The 27,664-nt window shown below is 45.2% G+C and overlaps 2 protein-coding genes across 14 annotated transcripts in view; one reads left to right on the top strand and one right to left on the bottom strand.

Moving 5' to 3' along the window:
* LOC139578505 (ras-specific guanine nucleotide-releasing factor RalGPS2-like) overlaps window positions 1-27,664 on the top strand; it is a 151,684-nt gene that overhangs the window by 88,038 nt on the left and 35,982 nt on the right. The gene's annotated exons all lie outside the window — the stretch shown is intronic.
* Window positions 1,197-27,371, bottom strand: LOC139578506 (angiopoietin-related protein 1-like). The gene is made up of 7 exons (XM_071406203.1): window positions 26,947-27,371; window positions 15,529-15,812; window positions 15,110-15,438; window positions 14,597-14,888; window positions 4,615-4,808; window positions 3,440-3,710; window positions 1,197-3,217 (listed from the first exon to the last, which is right to left on the bottom strand). Exons 2-7 carry the CDS (start codon window positions 15,758-15,760, stop codon window positions 3,030-3,032), a joined length of 1,506 nt encoding a protein of 501 aa, XP_071262304.1. The 5' UTR covers window positions 15,761-15,812; window positions 26,947-27,371; the 3' UTR covers window positions 1,197-3,029.

The raw sequence follows: 27,664 nt of genomic DNA on the forward strand, positions 1-27,664 counted from the left end.
GACATAAGTAGAGGAGTTGGTTGAATTCAATAAGCTGTGTATGTGTCTAAAGGGACACACATATTCGAACCTTATTGAATTTAACCACACTTCCACCCCTTTACGCGGCAGACCATTACAGAATTGGCTGTTACAGAAGATTCACCCATGTTCTGAGGCAAATCCCTGGCTGCACAGAATAGTGCCAGGGCCATTGGCGAGGTGTCTGTGGTGCAGTAGGGTTGGAGCTGGGCTGTGGAGGAACCAATGTAATGGAAATATGAGGGCAAAGTGTCAGATGAGAGAACTATGCCAAGTTGCTATCCAACTCTCCAAACCAACTCTCTTCAATTTCCCTCTGTTTCCATGACCTACAGCCACAGTATTGGAGCCAGAGATACAGCAGCGGTGTGTGTGTGTGTGTGTGTGTGTGTGCATGCCTATATATTGTGTGTGTGTGTGCATTAGCTCATCATCCTTGCAGTGCTAGCTGTGGTGTGTGTGTAAAGACTAACGGCTCCTTAGGGACCTGGGTCAGAGGAGAATCATAACTTTAGGACGTATCTTACTAAAACTGAAAGCTTAGCATTTTAACACGGAAAGAATGTCCCCCTCCCTCCTGTCTTTTTTCATTCCCTGCTCCCCTCCCCTTTTTCTTTTTTGTGTCCTTTCCTTTGTGTCTTCAATCCATTTCTCTGTTGATCACTCTCCTTTTATCTCTCTCGTCTCCCCTCTACTTCAGTATCATTTTTCCCTGTCCTCTCTTTCTCCACTTTCACCTTTTTGTTGTTCTGACTCCAGGCTCTCTCTCTCTCTCTCTCGCTCTCTCTCTCTCTCTCTCTCTCTCTCTCTCTCTCTCTCTGTCTTTGTCTCTCTCTCTCAACTACAGAAATGTGGTTCTCATTGTTCCTCCTCCCCGTTCCTCCTCTCTCCCCCTCTTCTCCTCCTCTACTCTCCAAAGCTGCATTCTTTCATTATGAACTCCTGCATAATGAGAGGTTTCGTAAGACTTATCATCCTCCATATTTACTACCTCTCTGTTCCTGATAGCTCCTTCATACAGCGGTATAATCAAACGTATAAGGTTTACGCCAGCTGTGACAAAGCGGACTTACTAGGTTGACTAACTGTCCTGGAAAATGTTTGTTGGCCATTGGGTGGTTGGGTGCGAAACGGAGAGAGTGAGATTGTGTGAATTAGAAGTCGTGAGAGCAAAGGGTATTTAAAAATGGTTTTATTTAGTATAGAGCTGCATGGAAACTGATGTCAGAGCAGGGCAGCTATTCACCTTCGTCAACTTGACGTTCGTCTCGGTGTTTGTGTGTGTGTTGGAGAATGACCAATATATGGATTGTTTAGGGCCGATACCGTGTATGCATTAATTAAAAAATCAAACAATACATTTGACATAGTTTTTACCAATCTAACTACATAACACAATTACAAGTCAGATGGTTCGTTGCTGAAAATGGTGCATGTTCAAAATGATAACCAGCTAAATGACAACTAGCTAGTTACATTGGCTGTTAGCTCCTATTTGTTATCTTAGCTACATTTTTATCTAGCTAGCATACTAGCTAATATAGCTAGCTAGCTAACACCACAGATGAAAGGGTTAGTTATGATCTTTGCTAACAGGTCACATAGCTATCTACTTAGCTTGCTTGCTTATTGCATGCATGTCCGGGCACGTCGACACAAGCCTAATTATTAGTGAATTAACTAAACTAATATTTGCCACGTGAGTTTGATTTTGGTCACTGTGTCAATTCATCAATTTCTCAATACTACACCTTTCTGTTGGAGAATGAGCTAGCTTGCTGCTTACTGCTGCTGATTTCCCCAGCTAGACATTCCTTGGCATTGTGCAGTGCTCGTGGCTGAGGCGTTGTGTGGTGGCTGGCATAGCAGCAGCTTTGCTATGTAGAGGGACTATCGGCAAAGCCGATAGAAAAGGGCCAATAGCCGATTAGACTAGAAACAGCCAATATCGGCCCAATATATCGGCTCAGCTGATTATCGGTTGTTCTCTAGTGTGTGTGTGTGTGTGTGTGTGACTCTTAACAGGAATAAACAGAATGGCCATACTGGGGCTAAATAGAGCAGGGCGTGACTATAACTATACTCATTATAAATATGTTGATAAATAACAGAAGTGAGAGATGGCAGGGAGACCATGGAGTAAACATTTGGCTTGAGCAGAATCATACGTCTTAAATTAACTCTCACAAATAAAGGCCAATATATTTACATGCCAAAGCGAGTTGGGCCATTCCCACTTCACAAAGCACATTGTTAGAGTCCATTTCCTCTCAGTGCTTGTGGGAACCCCAAAACAACAAGCCCAAACAAAACAACAGAGTAATATGTACATGAAGACCATACCAAGTCCTGTATGCCTGGGGGGAGGTGCGTGCCTCTCAACCCCTTTTGACTGTGGTACATTCTCATTTTGATTTTAACTGATGACATCATAAGGAACTTGTAATTAAATCCTTATTACGCTGTGAAAAAAGGCACTCACTTAGCAACAAACCCGCTGGATACAAGCAAAACAGAACAACAAAATTAACAATATTTTTTTCCAGTGGCATTTAGGCTGTAAGTCATCTCAAATTCCTAAAGTAATCACCTTCATAGCGTATTGAACTGTGACATGGTGGTAGCATACTGTGTATATATAGACTGTTGTAGAAGACAGTGGCAGCTAGCTCTGTGTTAGAGTCCATACTCTGGCTGTCCACTGCTATCTGTCACAGCATTATCTGGCCATGTTCGAGAGGACTCAATAGGAGCACAGCTGAAACATAGCAGAAAGCTGTGTCTTCTATCCAGAGAGGGTAAAAAATAACCAGGGTTTCCATTTTGGGCATTGACTGTTGAAATCGAATTCTCTTCTCCACTTGAGAATGGAAGGATGGAATGGAGTGTGGAGATGAAGGGTAGCTTGGTAGAGAAGCTGAGAGGGGTCAGGAGGGGGAGGGGTAGGGTAGGGGTCATGATGGGTTAAAGGTCATAGTGTAGGTAGGGGGATGGAGCCTACTCCAGGCTCAATCGATAGGTCGGATCATCATGCGGACAGACTTGAGAGAGTAGAACCCTCCTCCGTACTCGGCCCAGAAGATTCCATCCTGGAACTTACTGCGGTAAACCCCTCCGCTGTACCATACTCCGTTCAGGTTGGTCTGGCCACAGGCGTTGTACCACCAGCCACCCTTATGGAAGTGAGCACAGTTACCTAGAGAGGGGAGAGGAGGGGGCTTAGTGGTACAGCATATTCTAGTGCTAGGTGTCACTTGAGCAGGGATGTTAGAGAAATGGACCACAGTACAAAGAAGCTTGTGAAACGGTATGATTGGGAGACTAGTATTGTAGCATAGTAGTGTGTTTGCGTACAAGTACAGCATTGTACTTGTATTCTAGCGTGCATCCCTATTTTGGCACACTGTCTTGTGTTTACCTGAGAAAGCGTCCTTGTCCCTGTCCAGCGTGGTGAACATTTTCCCATTGTGGCTGCTGAGGGAGTCTCCAGCATTTCCCTGGTAGGTGCCCAGTCTCAGGCGGTACCCCTCACTCTCAGGCTCCAGGTGGAAGCTGCTGTACTCGGCATACACCTTCTTTCCCACCCAGTCCTCCAGCTCTACCAGCAGCCTGTAGTCCCCCTGCTTCCCTAGGTTATAGATGTTCTCCAGACCCAGCCAGTACTCACTGTCAATGTTCCCAAAGCCTTTCTGTAGGGACACACACACACACAGCAGGTTATAATATAGATGATTTCCAGTCTCCAAGGGTTTCTAATGAATGGTTACAGGACAGTGAGTTGTGTGGTGGTTGTATAGTGTCCCAGCTAAAGCTTTTGGAATAATGCTTTCACCCACTAACTAGCCTAACAAACCACACCGTTTCTAGTCAGCAGCAAAAGGAACCACACCTGTGTCTGTAGACAGTCTAAATAGTCCCGGTCAGAGGACAAAGAGAGGGTAAATCACAGAGGGTAGACTTCAGTAATATGATTACACGCTGCATCATTGTGTTAAAGGAAACCAGACCTTCAGAATCAATGGAACCGAATTGAATCAGTTCCCTGTTGGAGACGATAATGTGTCAAAGTTCTGCCTTTCCAGTCAAGGTGAATTACTGGCTGTGGCAGGGGAGAAAGTCTATGGGGGCTACACACACTGTCTCACACACACACACACACACACACACACACTGCTGGGTGTTTTGGGTCCAGATGAGATCTCAGTGATGATGACGAGAGGAAAGCGGGAGGGATGGAGGAAGAGAGAGAGGAGGGAAGGAGTCTGATTTCCTCACCTGCCCATGGGGGTATAATGGGTGTGTGTGTGTGTGTGTGTGTACACACAGGGCTTTCTCCAGAGTGATGGGGTGTGTTAGCAGCCCCAGAATGTGGTGGGGAGTGGGCTTGGTTATGTTACGTAGGAGGGGAGATAAGGGGAACATCAGCCCTTCCCTAAATGTCCCTACTGGGGTCACAGCTGGGTGGCTTCTGGTTGGAGGTCAGAGGGAGAGGGCTGGACTTAGCCCCAATGGCTCAGTGCTTAACAATATACATACTTATCCAGATGTTTATGTTCGGTGTGTCAGTGTGCGTTATCGTCTGCGCTATAGTACCTTGTAATTCTCCCAGTTCCTGAAGAAGTTGACCGATCCATCCTTCCTCCTCTGTAGCACAGTCCAGCCTCCGTTGTCTAGGCCGTGTTCACACCAGGCCTGGATCAGCCGGTCACTGCCCTCAGACTTAAGCAGGTACATCCCACTGGTGCTGTGGCCCGCCTGGCGCACCTGGTAGCAATCCTTAAACGGACCTGGAAGAGGGGGAGGGAGAAATGGGTCAGTGCCTGCGTCCATTATGGCACCCTATTCCCTATATAATGCACTTGTTTTGACCAGAGCCCAAAGCCAGTGTCTCCTCTGTTAGTACTGCTTCTATTATGTAACATCCTCTTCACTAATCTCCATACTATATCTTGCCTCAGGTGAACAAGATGTCTTCTTTCATCACACACACGCTAAATACATTATGTACCCCCACTGGGCAGACAGAGAGACCGAGACAGAGAAAGAAAGGCATCGCTTGCCAAGACCTCCTAGTTTGGGGGGATGGGTAGGAGTAGTTACGATGCTGTAGCAGTCCGTGAGCCCCTTTCCTGCCCAGACCACCATATAGCCTTATGTAGCCAGCCAGCATTAGCTCAGTACCTAGATCCCCAGCTGTATCTAAACCCTGCTTATTTCCTGCTCCTGTGTGAATGATATGTATTGAGCAGCCATGAAGACAGGCTTTGTGAGGGGGTCCTCTGGGGCCCGAGGCACACAGAAGATAGTTTTCTCAGCTGTGTGTGTGTAGGACAGAGCCGCTGGAGGACAGAGCCACTGTAGTGCCTCACACATACCTAAAACCTCACAGAACCGGGATATATTATTCCAGTAACCATACGTCTTCATCTAGACCACTTCTGTCTTGAGAGGCTTTCTTTCTTTCTGTCTATAGCTCTCTTGGACTCTTTCATTCTCTCTCCCCCTCTCTCTCCAAGTAAAAAACAGGGGAATATCTCATGTGACCCTAGTAGTTGGAGCAGGGATTGGCCCATCCACAGTGTGGTGTTGGTCTGTGTATTGAGGTGAACCGGCCATGTGTATTTTGAGAACTAAGCCATCAACAGAAGAGGATTGAGCCTGGCTAGACTCATCCTCAGAGATTCATGATAGATGATCGTGTTGCTTTTCATCACAGAGCAGGAACAATTAATCGCTTTCTCTCTCTTGTTGCTTTTGGGACCAAACTGTCCAGAACGAAAGGAGATGAGTAGATTTATTTGGGTTACGTTTCAGAGTGGAGGAGCTCCGATATGATGTGTATGATTTAGATGTCTGTGATACTGTCTCTCTTTCAGTGGGCCATCCGGGGAGGGCCCGTGTGGCTCAGTTGATAGAGCATGGCGCTAGCAACGCCAGGGTTGTGGGTTCGATTCACACAGAGGACCAGTACGAAAAATGTATGTACTCACTTATTGTAAGTCGCTCTGTATAAGTGTCTGCTATATGACTACAATGTAAATGTAAAATTTACTCAATGAATTTCATAAAAAATTAAAATGGAGAAACATTTTAAAAAGTCTACCTTTTTAGATGAAACAATATTAAATATATTTACGTCACCAAATAACTGATTAAAACACACTGTTTTGCTATGAAGGTCTACAGTAGCATCAACAGAATTCTGTAGGGTAGCACCATGGCTAGCTTCCGTCCTCCTCTGGGTACATTGACTTCAATACAAAACCTAAGAGGCTCATGGTTCTCACCCCCTTCCATAGACTTACATGTTGTCCATCCAATCAAAGTATCAGAGAATGAATCTCGTACTGAAAGCATAAGCTACAGCTAGGTAGCACTGCAGTGCATCAAATGTGGTGAATAGTTGACTCAAAGCGAGAGAGAGATAATAGTTGATCAGTTTTGAACAAATTAATTTCTTAAATTAAAGAAGCAGCTGTTTTATTTTGTTTATTTCTCTTCTTACTTTACCTTTCACTTACTTAGCTACCTAATGCAGATTTTTTAGCCTACTCACCAACCTGTTGGATAGCCAACACTGCAACTCTTCCAACTCAAGGTAAGCTTTCAGTTGTATGAATTTATTGCCGCCAGGGCCCACCGGTGTAACTGCTAAACTGCTTGTTGTACACTGTATTGTGTGATTGTACACAATATAGTGTCCACATCGATTTGTACACATGGATTTGATTGTGGGTTTACTAACATGTTAGTTCTAGTAGCCATGTTGACTATGACGTTAGCTAATATGCTGACAGCAATGTAGGCTGTGTAGCGGTTTTTCCAAGCAAATGGAAAAGGTTAGCGGAGAGGTCGTCACTGGTCCAAAAATATAGGTTGTAGCAACCTCATGATGGGTGTAGGGTGCATTCGAGTATCATGTAGTACACGAATTTGTAGCTCTTGCGTTAGCTCCTATAACTGATGCCTAAACTCTAGTCGTGGTCAGAAGTTGTGCGCTGTGGACGACCCCCGCACGTATCCAAGTGGAGATGTTCGTTTGTGCTGCTGTAACATACAGCTATAGAGCACAGCACCACTGTGGAGAGGCAGCTGTATGCACAATCAGAAATCTTCAACACACGCTGTCCCTCTCTTCCTCTGAAAGTGGGGCCCTAGTCATCACAACCCCTCCATCTCCTCTCCCCTTCTACTTCCCTCCGTCCCGCTCCCTCATTCCCTACCAACCGGCCTTTCTCTCAATAGACTCTTTCTAAATGTAGCGCCTTCCCTCTTTCCTCTTCAGTCCTTTCAACTTGCAATAGTCCCACTGTTACTGCAGGAAACGGCTGCTCTGCCTGAAGGAGCTGGAGGCTCACTGGTCTGACACTGACATCACACACTGACATCACACACTCAACACAGCACACCACTTAGACTTCTCTGGAGGCTCTTTAAGCTGGGCACAGGGCCAGTAGTTACAACACTCACTATACTGGATGAGTGTATATATAGACACTTAGTTCAACTCAGATCACACACGCAGACAGACAGATGGCAGACGGCACTATTTGACAGAGATGTCTGACTTCACGTCAGGGAGAAGTCTGCTGTGAACAATGACCACTTCTATCATGGTTTAAGTGCTTGCTAGCTTTTGCTGTTATAACATTTGACTACTAAAAGGTTGTAGACCATTGTTGGCTATTATTACAGTGAGGTTGTTTCCTGTGATGGCTAATGGTAGGAAAACTGTAACAGATTAACAGAGACAAGGTTAAGATGTCTGTCAAACAGTGACCCCTAGATGTCCCTCTGTGTTTATTGTATTGAACCTATTGACCTGGTACAGTACAGACAGAGTTATGGCCCTACAGTGCACACAGCTGAAGGGTTTAAATAATGCAGACCCCAGCTGGCCCACAGCAGCCCGAGAGGGACCGATAGAGGAAGGTAGTGGCAGTTTGATCTGAAGATTACAGTCTCAGGCTTTCCTCTCCAATCCACTTTACCCAAAAACAGACCAGAGATTATTTTGTCCTCAGTAATCATATGCTCCGTCTGTCTTGTCAGTTTCACCTCCTTCCTACCCCAGGCCATATATGAAAGCCCTTGCTCATTCTTCTAGTGCAGGGGTACTCAACTACTATTTGAGAAGGTCCGGTCACACAATTTTCCTAGATGGCAAAGGCCCGGATGGATATTGTCATTTATCAGCATAGTAACAAACCCCCACCTTGCAACCCATGTGACCTCAAGCTGATCAAACTGTTTACACCCCTGTTGTTGGCGGGGAGAACATTTGGCAATTTTTTTAAAGCTTCTTTCCTGCAATTCTACACATTGCCATGGGGCAGAGAGAAATTATTGCAGTTTGAAGCTAATTTCCTGCAACATTTTGTGTGCTCATATGATGCCGGGGTGACTCAACAAAGTCAATGGGGGGCCCCTGGGGGTGAGTCCCCTGGGCACGTAATCTGGCCATGATCACTACAAGACTTAGATAGGTAACTTAGTCTAACCAGCTATTTAGCTAACATGACCAGCAGTTGATCAACTGGACATTTCTGACAGGTTAAAATTAGCTCTATAATGTCTGTCAGTGAATGACATAACAAGAGGAAAATTGCCCGTACACTACCAACTTTCGAAATTGCACCTTGCACGTTCTACTATTACAACTCTCAACTGCAGAAAGTTTAAAGCCTGACTGAGTTCCTAAAGTGTGTGAGTGTGCTGCATTCGGAAAGTATTCAGACCCCTTCACTTTTTCCACATTTTGTTACGTTACAGCCTTATTCTAAAATGGATTAAATAATGTTTTCCCTCATCAATCTACACACAATACCCCATAATGACAAAGCAAACCTTAACTAGGTTTGCCTAGTTAAATAAAGGTTAAATTATTATTATTTTCTGGTGGTGGCAGCATCACACTGTGGGGATGTTTTTCAGCGACAGGGACTGGGAGACTAGTCACGATTTGAGGGAAAGATGAACAGAGCAAAGTACAGAGACATCTTTGATGAAAGACTTCTCCAGAGAGCTCAGGACCTCAGACTGGGGCATTGGTTCACAGTCCAAAAGAACAACGACCCAGCCAAGACAACGCAGGAGTGGCTTTGGGACAAGTCTCTGAATGTCTTCAAGTGGCCCAGCCAGAGCCCGAAATTGAACCCGATCAAACATCTCTGCAGAGACCTGAAAAAAGAGCTGTGCAGCGACCCCATCCAATCTGACAGAGCTTGAGAGGATCTGCAGAAGAATGTGAGAAACTCCATAAATACAGGTGTGCCAAGCTTGTAGCGTCATACCCAAGAAGACTTGCGGCTGTAACCGCTGCCAAAGGTGCTTCAAAAACCTTTGAATACTTATGTAAATGTGATATTTTATTTTTTATACACTTGCAAAAAATTCTAATAACCTGTTTGTGCTCTTTCATCATGTGGTATTGTGTGTAGATTGATGAGGGGGAAAAAACATTTAATCAATTTTCTAAATTCAAAATGTGGAAAAGTCTGAATACTTGCACTGTATACCGATACAATTTACATTGCATTTAGTTGTCCAACAGCACAAGGAATTAATTGTTTGAACACGTTCTTCTTAGGCCATGGGCATTCTGAAGCACTGGCCAGATTGAAGCCTCTCGAACTGAGGCTGTAGCGGGTGGGAGGGGTCGCCAATGACAGCCAGTGCCTTCTTTTTGGTTTCCTTGTGGAACAGACTGCTCAAATAGGAGATTACGATACCACTGTCATTGAACGTGAGGATGCTTTCCACCAAGCTGCTGTACACCCTCTCCAGAACATCCTGGCTTACCCCAAACCACTTACATTTCCTGATTTTAAAAACAAGCGGTGGCTTGCTTTTAAAAATATGCAGTCTGCATTCTCTGTAAAACTCAGCTTGTTATCAATTTGTGTCCCTAGGGATTGGAAATGCTTAACCACCTCCACTGATTGGTTGTTCAGAGAGAGTGGTTGGGACATTGGCAAGTTGCTGCCATTGATGATCAGCCTCTTGGTCTTTTCCACATTGATTTGGAGGGCACTTGACCGGCACCATTTTTGAAGGTTGTTGGTCTATTTAAAATAGCTGTCCCCGTCTGACGTAGCATCTTTAAAAAAGAGTCCTACCAGAGCCATGTCATCTGCGTACTTGAAAAGGCTCACATTGTTTCCTTGGATCTTTGTCTCATTAGTGTAGATAGAGAACAACAACGGTGAAAGGACACACCCTGTGTTCAGGGTCAGTTCATCAGCGAGTGCCCCATTCATGAGGACCCTCTGTGGGCGGTCAGTTGGTCATTGATCCGGGCCTCCCGAGTGGCGCAGTGGTCTAAGGCACTGCATCGTCGTGCTAGCTGTGCCTCTAGAGATTCTGGGTTCGAGTCCAGGCTCGGTCGCAGACGGCTGCGACCGGGAGACCCATGGGGCGGCGCACAATTCCGGGTTACCATGGGGCGGCCCAGCGTCATCCGGGTTAGGCCCATCGTGCACTATCGACCCCTGTGGCGGGCCGTGCGCAGTGCACGCTGACACGGTCGCCAGGTGTACGGTGTTCCCTCTTACACATTGGTGCGGCTGGCTTCCGGGTTAAGTGGGCATTGTGTCAAGAAGCAGTGCGGCTTGGTTGGGTTGTGTTTCGGAGGATGCACGGCTCTCGACCTTTGCCTCTCCCGAGTCCGTACGGGAGTTGCAGCGATGAGACAAGACTGTGACTACCAATTGGATACCACGAAATTGGGGAGAAAAAATTTATTGATCCAACCTGCGAGGCCTCAGGTCCAGTTATCGTTTCAGCAGTGTGTCTATTTGTGTTGAAAGCTGAACTAAAACAACCATGTTCACGAAGGTCAGAGTAGCATCCTCAGTCCCCCTATGTGCCTTATAGGCAAACTATAATGGGTCCAGTTGATCTATCTGCTATGCACAGGTTAAGGTTAAGGTGCTTATTGCTTATTGCTTTCCATGCATTTGGCCAGAAGGGGCTTGAAGGCCACAGGTCGAAAGTCATTTGGTGATTTGGCGCCTGACTTCTTAGTCACTGGTACAATGGTCGACACCTTCCAGGAGTTTGGCACTGAACAAGTGCTCAGCAGGAGTTGAAACAGTCGTGTGAAAACTAGATCTGCAGTGCTTTACCCCGTAGTCCGTGTGGGCCAGGTGCTTTGTGAGAGAATGTTTTATTTCAGCTTTTATTTCTTTCATCTCAATCCCAGTGGGTCAGACGTTTACATACACTCAATTAGTATTTGGTAGCATTGCCTTTAAATTGTTTAACTTGGCTCAAACTTTTCGGGTAGCCTTCCACAAGCTTCCCACAATAAGTTGGGTGAATTTTGGCCCATTCCTCCTGACAGAGCTGGTGTAACTGAGTCAGGTTTGTAGGCCTCCTTGCTCGCACACGCTTTTTCAGTTCTGCCCACACATTTTCTATAGCTAGGTCAGGGTTTTGTGATGGCCACTCCAATACTTTGACTTTGTTGTCCTTAAGCCATTTTGCCACAACTTTGGAAGTATGCTTGGGGTCATTGTCCATTTGGAAGACCCATTTGCGACCAAGCTTTAACTTCCTGACTGATGTCTTGAGATGTTGCTTCAATATATCCACATCTTTTTCCTACCTCATGATGCCATCTATTTTGTGAAGTGCACCAGTCCCTCCTGCAGCAAAGCACCCCCACAACATGATGCTGCCACCCCCGTGCTTCACGGTTGTGATGGTGTTCTTCGGCTTGCAAGCCGCCCCCTTTATCCTCCAAACATAACGATGGTCATTATGGCCAAACAGTTCTATTTTTGTTTCATCAGACCAGAGGACATTTCTCCAAAAAGTACGATCTTTGCACCATGTGCAGTTGCAAACCGTATTCTGGCTTTTTTATGGCGGTTTTGGAGCAGTGGCTTCTTCCTTGCTGAGCGGCCTTTCAGGTTATGTCGATAAAGGACTTGTTTTACTGTGGATATAGATACTTTTTGTTCCTGTTTCCTCCAGCATCTTCACAAGGTCCTTTGCTGTTGTTCTGGGATTGATTTGAACTTTTTGCACCAAAGTATGTTCTTCTCTAGGAGACAGAACGCGTCTCCTTCCTGAGCAGTATGATGGCTGCGTGGTCCCATGGTGTTTATACTTGCGTACTATTGTTTGTACAGATGAACGTGGTACCTTCAGGCGTTTGGAAATTGCTCCCAAGGATGAACCAGACTTGTGGAGGTCTACAATTATTTATTTTTCTGAGGTCTTGGCTGATTTTCTTTAGATTTTTCCCATGATAATAATATGACAAAGTAAGAACATGTTTTTTTTCTCTAGAAAATCATTTCCATGTCTTGCCATAGATTTTCAAGTAGATTTAAATCAAAACTGTAACTTTGACTCTCAGGAACATTCACCTTCTTCTTGGTAAGCAACTCCAGTGTATATTTGGCCTTGTTTTAGGTTATTGTCCTGCTGAAAGATGAATTCATCTCCCAGAGTCTGGTGGAAAGACTGAACCAGGTTTTCCTCTAGGATTTTGACTATGCTTAGCTCCAATCCAATTATTTTTTATCCTGTTAAACTCCTAAGTCCTTAACGATTACAAGCATACCCATAACATGATGTAGCCACCACTATGCTTGAACATATGGAGAGTGGTACTCAGTAATGTTTAGGGAAAATCCAATACAACACTTTGTATTCAGGACAAAAAGTGAATTGCTTTTTTGCAGTATTTCTTTAGTGCCTTGTTGCAAACAGTATGCATGTTTTGGAATATTTTTTTTATTCTGTACAAGCTTCCTCCTTTTCACTCTGTCATTTAGGTTAGTATTGTGGAGTATCTACAATGTTGTTGATCCATCCTCAGTTTTCTCCTATCATAGCCGTTAAACTTTTTTAAATTCACCATTGGCCTCATGAAATCCATTGCTCGACTGAGGGACCTTGCAGATAATTGTATGTGTGGGGTACAGAGATGAGGTAGTCATTCAAAAATCATGTTAAACACTATTTTTGCACACAGTCATGCAACTTATTATGTGACTTGTTAAGCACATGTTTGCTCCTGAACTTAGTTAGGCTTGCCATAACAAAGGAGTTGAATACTTATTTACTCAATACATTGTTTTTCATTTTTTATTCATTTGTAAAAATGGCTAAAAACTTAATTCCGCTTTGATATGATGGGGTTTTGTGTGTAGGCCAGTGACACAAAATCTACATTTAAATTCAGGTTGTAACACCACAAAATGTGCAAAAAGTCAAGGGATGTGATTTCTTTCTGAAAGCACTGTATATATTTATTTTAAGCCGGGACCAGTGGTCCGTATTGACCCCGTTCTGGGTCTGGACCGTGGTCCGCATGTTCAGTATGGCTGTTCTAGTGAGTGAGTGTTACAGTGAGTTCATTGTCAGCCATCTGTTTGTTTAAGCCCTCTCTGCGGTCTTCAAACCAAATCTCCAGTCATAATAAAATGCTCCTGCCCAATCTTTCAAAGAGGGATTTCCAAGAAGCATTATGACCCTGCAAATTGGTTTCATGCTGGAAATGATCTCACTCACATGGGAGATGTTGTGATTTTTGTGGGGGCTAGTCAGGAGAGCAAGTTGAGTCAGATAAGGAGAGCATCTCTTAGCTTCCTGCAGTCTCTAATTTACTGCTTCTGTCTGACTAATCTGGGCCTGGCCCACCAGATGGGTTTGATTTGAGTATATACTGTATAGTGTGTGTATATAAAGGCCTATTTGCTTGCACATACATTTTCTAATTTCCATGCAGCTATATTTATCAGGGGCTGCATCCAGGTTTTTATGATTGTTTTCAGCGGTGTGTGTTTACTGTGAGTGTCTGGTCAATGATTAACTGCAGGTAGAGCTCTCTATCCCCACTGTATGTCTGCATGTTCTCAGAAAAGGCTTACTTAAGCTGGCCCATATGCTGAAAAATGCCTACATCATCCACCCAGAGTTAAGATCATATACCCAGGTTGTAGCCTGGCAGCCAGTTGTGTGAATGTGTTTGTGACTTTGCGTGCCTCTGTACCTGCTCAGTGATGGACTGCAGGTAGAGCTGTATTTATCGCAGTTTGTATATCTGGCCAGCATTTGAGCCAACACTGAGCTTAGCTCGGCCATACTCCCAGAAAGCCATAGTTACGCCCAGAACTCAACCCATACTCTTAGGGATCAGTTTAATTCTCCAGAACCCACTCCATATGCTCAGACACGCATGCAAGCAGTAGGTTATAGTCAGTCCAGCTGTCCCAGAGGCACTCAGAGGAATGTGTGATCTCACTGCTTCAGTCTTTCCTGCCAGGTATGAACCCACTATACCACAGCCGGCCCATTAGCCAGACCGTTTACTCATTTGCCAGGCATTTAGGGAATTAGATGCACCATTGGCCACCGCATTGCTAATTTTGCGTTTTTCTGACAATTAGAGATGTGAAATGTCTGTCCGGCCTACTGTGAGTTTAGCTTCTGCCTAATTCAGAAATTACAGTACCAACACTGCTTCCAACCAACTCCACATGCTGTGATAATTGGACCCAATTATTGTGTTTTTCTCATTTAACGTTAACCACCCCTCCCAGCGCTACTTGGTACATACCGTCTGAGGTGAGCGTGCCCTGCGGTGGCGGCGGATTGAGTGCAAATGGGGAGGCAGTGGGGGAGTCCATGCGTGATCCCCGTGGGAAGGCTCGGTTGGTATGGTCCCTCTGTATCTCGTTGGTAAAGCGGCTGTTGACGGGGATACTCTCTGGCACCACCTGGACCAGCGGGGGGACCACAGGTAGCTCACTATGCCCCAGGGTCCGCAGACACTGCTCCTCCAACGCAGCGATCAGCACCGACTGGTTGTTCACCAACCCTGCCATCAATGCGAAACGCCCCTCCAGCTCCTGGTGGCAGAAAGAAGGTAACAAAAGGCCCCAAGTCACTTAATTTAGTTATAGAATATCTAAATATCCTCAAACTATATCAAATTATTGTTTGCTGGTCTTTTTAAAGCTTCTGTATTATGGCACTGTTGATTTGCTTCTAACACGCTTCGTTTGATTTGATTTATACATGAAAGTAGCGTTAAGCTCATTGCTTTCTAGTTCCACCTTGATGTTCTAACCTTGTAGCGTGAAGCCAACCTCAGCATCTCTGAGGTGACGTTGAGAACCCGGGTCTCCAGCTGGGCCAGCTCCAGAGAGTTGTCCCTCTTCCTGATGATCTCGTGCAGCAGCTGCATGTAAAGCTGGGTCACCCTGGAGTTCATGTTCCTGCTCTCTTTCCTCAGCAGCTTCATCTCGTTCACCATGTTGCCGTCCACATCCACCACCAGCTGCATGGTCTCAATCTCCCGTCTCTGCTTGGACAGCACCTCTCTCACGTCAGCTATGTCAATACGCGTCACACGCTCCTTGTCCGGCTCTGGGCCCGTGGCGCTGGCACAGACGGGGCCTGATGATGGACGTTAGAATCATTCAAAGTCACGAAACAAGACCGGACCAAAAAATAAATGACTGTCTTCACAGAAGACAAAACACTGACCTGTGATCTTCTGCTCGGGAATGAGGAAGGTGTAGGAGCACTTCTTGACATCATCAGCAGGAGCTCGTTTGGCCCTGAGCATGGGATGGTCCCTGGTCTGGTCCCTGGTCTGGTCCCTGGTCTCTCTGGCCTGTCTGGAACCTCTGCACTGGCTCAGCCCCCAGAGAGAGAGGCAGAGCAGGCCACACAGGCTCCACGACACCCCCCGTCTCACCCCGACCACACCCTGCATGGTGTTCTTCTACTGGCTAGCTGGATGCCTCCTGGACTTCCTCTAGGCTTCCCTGCAATGGATGAAGAAACAGGAGTTAGTGTGAAGAAATAGTTAACTTTTCCAAACAATAAAAAAATGCAATTGTTGACAACAATATACCAGGTGTGCTAGTCCTGTATATTATATCCCTAAAAAGGAAAATAGTTTTGCGGCAGATTCATAACAACAAAGCAAGACGTATAGGGCACCGGTAGCTACTAACACACAGAGGGTAGCGTCGCAGATTTTCTAATACCCAGAGGCGCATACTTTACTGTCTTTGGTTGCAGAGTATGTTGCCAGCGTTGAACAATTAAATAGCATGTTTACAGCTAATAATTACTAGCAAACATTCTTTGTCAGATGTAGTAGTCAAGCTCACCAATAATGGACATTTTACAGTAGCCAGTTTACAACTCAAACACCAGGGGAGTTTCCCTCTTGGGGAGGTGTAGAAATTATGTGATTGCCTTGCTGGAAATGGAGTAGTAGAAAATGTCAATGATCTCCAAGGCAGTGGATTAGTCATGCGGCAGAATAATTCCCAATAACAGACGCTTGAGCACCAGAGCCAAACGTTTAGTTTGGAACAATACAAAGACAAACAGGGATTGTGTAATCTGATGGTCTAGGAAGTTTACAACCAAGCAGCAGAGGGGCTAGCTGGTGTCCCAGGGAGCTGGGAAACAAATTGCTGTCCAGTCATTCTGCAGGAGTAGGTCTGGATATCTGTTCTCTGTCAGAGCTGCCGTAGCCTATGCAGTCTCCAGAAAGCGCTAACATCCGGTTTTCAGGGATACAGTATTTTCACTCTAACTTCCGTTTCCCCTGAAAAACAGAAGTGGGAACTTCGCTCAGGTGTCTTTCTACACCTGCTACGTTATGTTAGAGCTTCCATTGAAACCAGCATTTCGCTCCTGTTCTATTGGTTTTCATATCCATTTTCTTTTGTTGAGCCAAAGACACAATCTTAGTCATATTAGCAACCCATCCTAGTTGTTGCATCTTTACTCACGTAATGCATATGGGTCCGGTAAATTTCTCAAATTGTCGGTGAATTAAAATCTTTCTGGTCATGTTGTCCGGTGCTCTAAATGAAAATGTTTCATTGGTAGCAGTTAGTTAGGAGCAAAAATGAATAAATCATGTAATTGATTGAGATACAGCCTAAATTAATTGTTTAGCTTTGAAGCACATGTTGTGCTCTAGAAACTAATATGTAATGCTGTAAATACATTTGTTTATTATAAAGGCAAAAATGTTGATACGAATACCTGTCATTGAAATTACAAAAATCGAACAAATCTGCACTCACTTGGTTCTCTAGGGCACTTGGAAACAAAGGTACAGCGAAGCCTTATCATTACAACAATTCTTTTTTTCATTGTAGCACAGTGCTCCCAAATAAAATTCCTGGTTGAACAGCAAAATATTTACTTTCATATATGCTACCACATTGGTCGCACTTTAGAGCCCTGCTCTCCGCCCACCACCACTCCCCCCTTTTGCCCCATTGCCCTGGCCCTGCTCTGATTCCTGTAACCTGTCTCTCACCCCTACTGTTGTGTTTGTCTTTCTACAGGTGCCTGCCATGTCTGCTTCTCATCACCACCTCTCTCTCTCACACTCACACACACACACACACACACACACACACACACACACACACACACACACACACACACACACACACACACACACACACTACCTAAACGCTGCTCCACTTTACACCCTGAGTTTTCACTACCTAAAACCCCCACCCTTAAACTGATGCCCTGTGGGGCTCCTGTAATGCCGTTGTTGCTCCTCAGGACTTGAGTCAACTCTGTCAGTTAGATTAGTAGTGTGGATACTGTGAGCCAGTGTGCCAGAATGTGTGTGTGCTAGCCGAGCCAATACGCTGTGAAAAGGGTGTGTAGTCCGTTGTTCTTCATTTCTCTGGCTGTGTGTTAATTTGACAGCAGACAACCCTGACAACGTAACCAGGTCCTCTATCCTCACTGACCTGTTAATGGCTTTAACAGCTCCTTCGAGCTCTGTCTCCACACACAGACACACTGCTCTCCTGAAGGCAGTCACTTTAGCAGCTCCTTCATCCATATCCATACTGCTTCATTATCAGGCTCCCTTTGAGACAAACAAACCAATCTACACTGAACAGCAGGCATACCTTTCACTGTCCACTGTCATTACATTATATATTTCTCTCTGACTCTATCTTTCTATCTATGTACACCACAGCAGTAGAGCATTCTGACCAGACCTGTCAGTGGCCTGTACTCTGTCAGTACACTGTGTCTTAAGGCCTACAGGAAGAGCACATTTGTAGCAGGGGGCAGAATGTAGATGGAACCAGCTCTCTACTGAGTCAGTCATCCTCAGATTAGGTCCCAAATGACAACCTATTCCCTATTTAGTGCACATATTTTGACCAGGGCGCATAGGGCTCTAGGGTGGCCATTTGGGACACAGCCAGAGACTGGTGGAGGTTGGAGAGGTTAGTGTAGAGAGAAGATGAAGAAGAGACGTGTCTCTTTCAGTTAGACATCAAAGCCAGATGAAAGCACCGACCAGTCAGACCAACCAGAGCCGACTAAACCAAAACAACTCCGACCTGAACAGAACACCCAGAGCCTCATAGGGGGGAGGGGGGGAGGCAGGCAAACAGAGGTAAAAGCTGACTGTTAGATGGAGATTTGGAACTGGAGAAAGTGGGTCATACACTTCTCATCTCCCTGGCTCTCTCCATAAAGGGGAAGGGGGATACCTAGTCAGTTGTACAACTGGATGCATTCATCTGAAATGTCTTCTGCGTTTGACCCAACACCTCTGAAGCAGGACTACGCCTCAACAACCACTTATAGTACTGATGCAACACTCTGTTCTACCTCTTTCTTCTGGCTTTCTCTCCCTTTGCCCCCGACCTGTCTGCTCCTCCCTCACTCTATGGGTCAGTGCTGAGGCTGTAGTAGTTAATGGGTGGTGACAGTAGTGAGGGGAGATGAACAGACCTTAGAAAAGCGCAAAACACAGCCAGTTAGAAATCATAACCTTTCCTTTTCTCCCCCTCAACTTGTTAGAAGCCTTTTCTTTTTCCTTCAACCTCTCTAAATTCAATAAAAATAAGTGTTTTTGGCTCCTGGTCCACAGCCAACGGCTCACGTATCCCACTAACAGATGTCGCAACATCCGACCCCAGCTAAAGGAAAACTAGCCTTAGGAGTGTGATGGTGTGCGTGCGCATGCACTTGTGTGTGTGTGTTGTAACTGTGCCTTTGTGTTCTGGAACTGAACTGGCCTGTCTCCCGCTTCCCAGTCTTACACGATGGAAACAGGGTGACCTCTGTCACTTTCAGCTGGCTGCTCACCTTACAAAAGGTTATTAATAGGCAGCTGACCTATGACTTTGGCCTGAAACCTCGGTCTCGCTCTTAGCCATATGCTCCCATTCACGTACACACACATGGACTGTTAATGGAGCATTCACGGGACAAGAGACACTATCTTACATCTCTCCCTTTCTTTCTGTTACGGTATTACTGTATAAATGATTGCCTCAGCCCAGGGCCAATATAGACCTACAGCGCAGGATTCAATAGCCCCCTCTACCCAGCTACCTCATCTATACTAGACAAATTACCACCCGCTCCTCAACCTCCTGTGTGAAGCCTGCCACTGTTACATGTTCCATGGCAGGCAGCTCTAGGATCACTTTCCTGCCTCATTAGCCCTTCTAGTCGTGTTTTAGCTGTGTGGCTCTTAACAGGCCTGTGGGTTGGGGTTCTGGGAGTTTTGTGGCTTTGGATCTTAGAGATTTCTGCCGTGATGTAGTAAGCTGTTCACAGGCATGCCAACCCTGCCAGCTCCAGCAACCAATCACCCTAGACACAGGCCCCACCCTGTGCTCTGAGTAGGGTTGCGAAATTCTGAGAACGTAAAATAAATTCCCTTTTTCCCCCCAAACATTCCGGTTGTAGAATTCCCGGAATCAGAAGGGAATAACCAGAAAATCTGGAATCCTTTGACCAGAATTTCTGGAAAACCAGGGAATTTATTGAACATTCCCGGAATTTTGTAACCCTAGCTCTGAGCCCCCCATTCAACACCTCTACCTCCTCTCCCCTTGGCATCTGATCTCCCACGTTCCAGGGCTGTGTTGGTGGTGGTGGTGGTCGGACATTTTGGGTCCAGTGCCAGATCGGCTGCAAAATATTTTTACGATAGCCGGAGGCAAAGTCATTAATATTAATAAGTTATGTTGAGTGATTGGTTGAGCCGCCTTGGGTGTGTGACTGCACTGCAGAGCCGTCTGTTTAAGCTTGCTCACCTTGGGAAACCCAGGTTCAGCTTAATTATTTGTGAAATAAATGAAAGCCTCACTAGCTAGCTACCAAACTATTTAGTTTCACTATTGTTATTTTTACCTTTCCACAAACTGTCTGTTGCTTGATATGAGTAAGTTAACCCAAATGTGTCACGATTATTCGGCCACATTTCAGTGATTTAGCTATCCTCCTAAATGCGGTGGTCAGTGGATAAACAAACTAGGAGTTGAACATATTTTAGTGAAAACTAACTAGTAGCCAGTTGTTGCCCATGGTGGAATAATATCTAACCAGCTGGCTCCTGAAGCCTATGTGACTTGTCAATGTGCTCCCGAGTCTAGACACGGTTTATCTAACGTTAGCTAGCTAGCATTGTTAACTGAGCTTTTATAAGAAAATACTAGTTAACAAACCCTCCTCGGCGACAAAGTCATTGGGTTAGGTGAATATTAGATAGCTATGTCTTTTTAATTTTAAGGTAACTGTCATTGAAGTTGGTGTTTACTACTGGTTTTAGACCCGAGAGAAGAGATTGTACGCCATTGTTTTAGTTAGGGCTCAGAGTGATGTCACACCCAAGAAGGCACAACCAATCACCTGACGGATAATAATGACTTTGCCTCCGGCTATCCTACGAAAGGAAATTTCGCAGACTAGCTGTGAGTAGAGTAGAGAAGGGATTAGGGTGCAACCACACCACAAAGTGCGTATATCTGTGGTAAGTGAAATCACAGCAGCCTCAGCCAGAGAGGAAATGACAGGAGCTGCGTTAGCCACTCACTCTAAAAATCATGAATGAGAAGGATTGTTTAAAGATCTGCAGTCTTCACTGCTGCTACCAACAGGATCAGCCTTCTGGCTCTTACCACACTATTCTCACAGGGTTTATAGACAAGGGTTAAAGTTGATTATAAACTGGGTGGTTCGAGCCCTGAATGCTGATTTGGCTGACAGCTGTGGTATATCAGACCTTATACCATTGGACAAAACATTTATTTTTACTGCTCTAATTATGTTGGTAACCAGTTTATAAAAGCAATAAGGCACATCAGGGGCTTGTGGTATATGGCCAATATACCATGGCTAAGGGCTGTGTTCAGGCACTCCGCGTTACGTCGTGCGTAAGAACAGCCCTTAGCCGTGGTATATTGGCCATATACCACACCACCTCGGGCCTTATTGCTTAACTAGAGGTTAAAGTGGCCAATATATCACATGGCGCCAGAGCCATATATAAAGATTTAGTCAACGGGTGGGTCTAATCCTGATTGCTGATTGGTTAAAACTGCATTCTAGCCAGTGTCTATTCCATAAGTTACCATCGGCTAAATCTAATGTTAAAATGCCTATTTACTCTGTTCCGTCTGACTGCGCAATCCACTGTCTCATCAGCCCAGCCAGGCAATTTATTAATTATCTCCACTATAAAAAGCATCTAGACATTATCTCACATTTTCTTTTAGAATAACATTTCATTTTCAACAGCGGAGATTTGTGTAAACCTTGCTGTCTGTCTCTACGACATTTGCAACATTGTTTCAATATTAAAATTCGATCTCCAGGGCTCCCATCGTAATGAACGTGTCGGGATGAGACAGGCAGGTAGGCAGCTTTTCTCAGCCTGTCGAAATCATGAATTAGCATAATTTTTGTTTGTATATCTATACAAAGCACTATCAATAGAAAACAGGTCAAATTAAGCATGCAGCTAGTTTGCAGTCTTTCCAGCTTCAGTTTTAAGTGATTGTGTTAGCTGTGTGCTGCTACCTCTGAACAACCGTGTTCTTACGAGAGAGCACATTTTCTATGCCATGCGAAATCGCGCCTCATTAGCTTATTGTTGTATGTATCAAAAATAAATGTCACTAGAAAACAGCTTAAACAAATGTGAATGGAGCTATTGTTGTTATTTTGGCTGCACTGTTTGATGTACCTCTAAGTTAGTTGGCTAGCTAGCAAGTAAGGGATAAGAACGTTCCCAGCCGGTATGGCAATGGAACATTTAGAACGAATGACTGGGTCGCGTTCATAGATACAGAACAAAAAGACTGAACGACTGGGTCGCGTCTCTGGCAACACTGCTTTTATACAGACAGAGGGTTTGTAAGTAATCAACAAAAGTTGGAACACCTGTATGAATTGTTAGCATCAACTTTCAAGGCTTAATTTACTTCCATTGCTGCAGAACAGCTGTAAGTTGTTAACCCATTACTTGTTCCCTGAAAAAGGCATGTTTTTATAACTCTGAAATGTACATTGCTTTTCAGTTTTTGGTAACCAAAAACCAAAAACTGAAAAGCAATGTACATTTCAAAGTTATTCACTGTACTTGAGCTGCTTAAATTTCAATAAAAACTGGGAAAATGGGGGTGTTCTAAAACTTTTGACTGGTAGTGTATGCTGAGCACTTGTTGGCTGCTTTTCCTTCACTCTGCGGTCCAACTCCTCCCAAACCATCTCAATTGGGTTGAGGTCGGGTGATTGTGGAGGCCAGGTCATCTGATGCAGCACTCCATCACTCTCCTTGGTCAAAGAGCCCTTACACAGCCTGGAGATGTGTTGGGTCATTGTCCTGTTGGAAAAACAAATGATAGTCCCACTAAGTGCAAACCAGATGGGATGGCGTATTGCTGCAGAATGCTGTGGGAGCCATGCTGGTTAAGTGTGCCTTGAAGTCTAAATAAATCACGGACAGTGTCACCAGCAAAGCATCACCTCCATGCTTCAGTGGGAACCACACATGCGGCAGTCATCTGTTCACCTACTCTACGTCTCACAAAGACATGTCGGTTGGAACCAAAAATGTCAAATTTGGACTCATCAGACCAAAGGATTTCCACCTGTCTAATGTCCATTGCTTGTGTTTCTTCGCCCAAGCAAGTCTCTTCTTCTTGGTGTCCTTTCGTAGTGGTTTCTTTGCAGCAATTTGACCATGAAGGCCTGATTCACCAGTCTCCTCTGAACAGTTCATGTTGAGATGTGTCTGTTAATTGAACTCTGTGAAGCATTTAACTCTAATGAACTTATCCTCTGCAGCAGAGGTAACTCTGGGTCTTCCTTTCCTGTGGCGGTCCTCAAAAGAGCCAGTTTCATCATAGCTCTTGATGGTTTTTGTGACTGAAATTGTCCAGGTTGACTGACCTTAATGTCTTAAAGTAATCGACTGTCATTTCTCTTTGCTTATTTGAGCTGTTCTTGCCATAATATGGACTTGGTCTTTTACCAAATAGTGCTATCTTCTGTATACCACCCCTACCTTGTCACGACACAACAGATTTGCTCAAACTCATTAAGAAGGAAAGAAATTCCACAAATTAACTTTTAACAAGGCACACCTGTTAATTAAAATGCGTTCCAGGTGACTACCTCACTAAGCTGGTTGAGAGAATGCCAAGAGTGTGCAAAGATGTCAAGGCAAAGGGTGGCTACTTTGAAGAATCTGAAATATAATAAACAATGTCTTCACTATTATTCTACAATGTAGAAAATAGTACAAATAAAGAAAAACCCTTTATGTCCGATATGTCCAAACTTTTAAATGGTACTGTATATGGCTGGACGGTGTCTCTTTTCCATTCATTTTGATTGAAGCCTGCAGATTTGGATACGAGTCGTGCCTATGTGTCAGTCTCTAGTCTGACGAGTGGCAGAACCAGGAAGAGAAGGGGCATATTTGAAAAATATTGATTTATATTTTTATAGCCAATGTATTTCCCAGCTTTGCGGCTCCAGCTTCCAACATCCCGTCTGGCCTTCAGCCTTTCCCTGTCTGCTTCCAAACCCCCCCCCCCCCCCCCCCAAACACACGACAGATACTCTACATCACTAGAAATAACAGCAGGAGGAGGAAAAAATATAGGGATCTGAAGAGGAGGACAGGATGCTTTAGAAGCACAGCTGTAAAAAAAACTCTACTACACACTTGGTCCTGTCAGGACCCTACTGTTCACACACACACGGTCTCATAAAAACACAGCCCTTCCCAAACATAAATATGATCCGCTCTCTCTCGCTCTCTTTCGTTTGCTCTCTCTTTGTCTCGTTTGCTCTCTCGCTCTCATTTTCTCTCTCTCGTTTGCTCTGTCTTACACGCACCCCTGAAACATGTTTGCAATTAATCAGAGTAGGCAACAGCCCTGGCAACCTCCACATGCTACACACCCTGTCATACTAACTGATAGAAACAGCGATGAAAGAGGAGATGTGGAGGACGGGGGTAAGTGAGGTTATAGAGGGGGGGGGGGGGGAGAATGAGGAGTAGAGAGGGAGAAAATGTCCTTGTGAAAGAGTCCGTCTAAACTGTAATTGGTCCTGGAGCCGGTCTGTAGGATGAAGAAGAGGAAAACAGAGGGAACTAGAGAAAGAGGAAGGGAGCCCCAAGGACATGTGTCTGGGCCTTTGGTTTGATCTCCCAAACCCAAAAAGCCTTCTTACAGAGATTTCTTCCACAGCCCTACACCACACTGGAGTCCATGTTTTGGTTCTTCCACTGTGCGTTTTGACTGGAACCCTAGACGAGTTTCAGGTCAGAAGTCAAATGTGGGGTTCGCAGAGTAGTAGGGTGTGGTCCCACTCTGCCTTCACCCCCACCCCATAATCAATTACTCTTTGTGGGGCATAAGCCCTAGCAGGACTCTCTCTCTCTCACACACACACACACACACACACACACACACACACACACACACACACACACACACACACACACACACACACACACATACACACCCAAGCTCCCTTGTGGGCTTCTCTGTGTTTGTGTATATGTCGTTGAGTGCTGACTGCTGTGTCTAGGGTTAGCTTGGGTTCATACAACGCCTCTCCATCACACACACTCACTCTCAAGATAACAAGGTGTGTGTGTGTGACCCTCCAGTACCTATAGGGTGGATAATGCAGTGTGTTTTATGTTGGAGCGGAACCGTTAATCCTCTGGTGTTGTTATTTTTACTGCTCTGTCAGTCACCATGCTACTAAAAACCTCTGCACATATGTTACCTATTAGACACACACACAGTGTCCTCTGACTCTTGGTTGTGTGTGTGCCTGTGTCTTGCCTCCCGCTGTCCTCTCCCTTCTCGCTTCCTCTTTCCTTTCCTACCAGAGTAGTTTTGACTCATTGCTGTCTGATTCATCCATAATACACAACAGATCCATGTATGAGCTCTGTAAATACCTCTTCGTCTCTTATATCCCCCCTCTGTTCTTTCCATTGGTGCAGGTAACAGCTGACTTCAATGAATGTAGAGTTTTTATTTGCTTAATAAAGTGTGGATTACTCCCTGTGTGACAGGCAGGCTCAGTGGATTGTGTGTGTTGTAGCTGTGGTATTGTGGTCAGAGCGAGAGCTGCTAACTGTGTGTTTGTGGACTGACACCACAGTGTGTGTTTGAGTTTCTCAGGAATCCCATATGAATAGACCTACTCCTCAAATGTCTTAAGTTTTAAATCGTCTCCAAACCTGGATGTCAAGTCCCGTCAATGTGTGTTGCTGGGAAGCACGGGGTCTTCTCTGATGACGTTTGACTGGGAAAGTCCCTCTCCCTCCCTCCCTCTCTGTTGCTCTGTCTGTCAGATGATTTAGGGCCGTGATTTGCTCTTTGTTTTATCGCTTGTTGAAAAACACTCGTCCTCACGAAACATTTTCAGAACATTTAGTCCTGCCCTCATGTTTGCTTTAGCTGTTGTTAATACTGCCTATGTGAAGTCTGTGGCTGTGCGCGCATGCGTATGTACGTGCGTTCCCTATCTCCAGTCGTACAGCATTAACAGATGTGCATCCTCAGTGAGCGGGGAGAGTTTTCCATGGATCTCACTGACAGAGTAGAGCATGTATAAGTGAAAGCAGTTTAACATAATTGTGAGTGGCAATATGAGTGCTAGCAGACTGATACAATTAGCGTTCAAAGCCCCAGTGTCATGGTGAGGTTTAGAGATGCTGCATGACCGTGGTGGATATCTGGATGGAGGGTAGCGTTGGCTGCAGCAGGATATGGCCAGAGTAGAATTACATTGTATTATCAGGGTTGTTTTTCTTCAAGATGCCATGGGTGGGACTTTCTATTCACTCAGAAACAACCCCAGTCACTCTTGATGAAGCCACAAAATGTAAGTGGGTATGTGGGTGTCATCTAGCCACACACTGTAGAGTGTCACTACCTCATTAGGTTGTGACTTATTTATTTAACCCTAATCTCTCCTGCTTAATTTAACAACCATTTCTCATTCGGCACTACTGGCCCTAGGACAGGCAGAGAGGGTATTAGGAAACCAAAGCTTAGAGAAATAAACAAAACCATGGCTCTCTCTCTCTTTTCCTCCCTCTCCTCTTGAATAATAGAGTTATGGAAACAGTCCAGCTCGACAGGGAGTTACTCTAGTGAAAGACATGCAGTTTATTTAACTAGTGGTAGTTTGAAAGGTAAAGTAGTAAAGTTTCAGTAGCCCGGTAAAGAGCCCAGCAGCAGTGAATGGACATTTATAGTGAAGCAGGCTACCTGTTGCTGAGCACCTGTGTGTGGCTAGCGCCCTTCTCTCCTGCAGTCCAACTCAAATCTTAAGTGATGTCCGAATACAGTCTGTCTGTCGCAGCCTCTTTGTTGGAGGCGTCCCTCTTACTCCCACTGTACACTATGTACAACCAGCCTCACAGTAAAGCTTTTCAGATCTAGATCCCAGTCCTCTGGAGAAGCGGAGCATTGATAAACTTTTCTGACTCTTCTGCAGAAAGAAAATAACTCCCTCACAGAACATCCTAACCTCTCCTGCAGAGCTCTCCCAGCTGCTCACATAACTACACAAGGGGGGGGGGGACAAACTCTGAGACATGCAGCTGCTTACCTTTGTGTGTTTGTTTGTGAGAGAGTGTCCTGCAGATGTATGTGTGTGTCGTTAGTCAGGCAGTGCTCAGAGAGCCTCGTGCTCCGGTTCAGTCCCCTCCTCAAGCTCTGCTCATGTGCATATCTCCCATCTCACACAGGGGTTAATCTCTGGCTCTCTCACCCACTCTACTCCCTCTGTCCTGGGATCTCAACCGGTCCCCCTCCTAGAGAGCCAGAGTCCAGAGGCCTTCTGTCTGCAGCCTGCTGCCCAGCAAAGTCTCTTCTCTGTGGGCTCAGTGAGGCTAGGGTTAGGGGTTAGAGCTGGAGCTCTGTCTGGCGCCTGGCTGAACTAGTGGCTACTTCAACCCACTGAGCTCCGACGCCTGGTGCCTCAAGGTTTTCACAAAGGATTGGATGGAGACTGAAGGGAGGGAGGAAGAGGGTGTGGAAGAGGGAGGCTGTTTTTCCCCTCCATTTCTCCCTTCGTCTTTTTTAGAACGTGCCAGCCCACCTCTGATGTCATTGGTCTGAAAAAAAGAGGGAGTATCAGAAGAACCTCCTCCTTAAGTTTCACATCCTCCAGCACTCCTGCCCTGCTTTTTTAAGGAAAGTAAGAGAGAAAAAAGCCAGTTGGAGAAACTTTCAACTTAAAAAAAAAATCTGTTTGAACTCACACAAGGAAGGTTTGTTTGGGGGTAAGGACAACACACACACACATTACCTTTAATGCACCATAT

Source organism: Salvelinus alpinus, chromosome 6, assembly GCF_045679555.1.
Source record: "Salvelinus alpinus chromosome 6, SLU_Salpinus.1, whole genome shotgun sequence".
NCBI classification, from domain to species: domain Eukaryota; kingdom Metazoa; phylum Chordata; class Actinopteri; order Salmoniformes; family Salmonidae; genus Salvelinus; species Salvelinus alpinus.

Bases quoted from the DNA above. Each gene is read 5' to 3' on its own strand.
- LOC139578506 (XM_071406203.1), bottom strand. From the start codon at position 15,760: ATGCAGGGTGTGGTCGGGGTGAGACGGGGGGTGTCGTGGAGCCTGTGT. The intron at 14,889-15,109 runs GTTAGAACATCA...TTCTGCCACCAG, and splicing joins GGTTGGCTTCACGCTACAAG to GAGCTGGAGGGGCGTTTCGC. The intron at 3,711-4,614 runs GTACTATAGCGC...GTGTCCCTACAG, and splicing joins GGAACTGGGAGAATTACAAG to AAAGGCTTTGGGAACATTGA.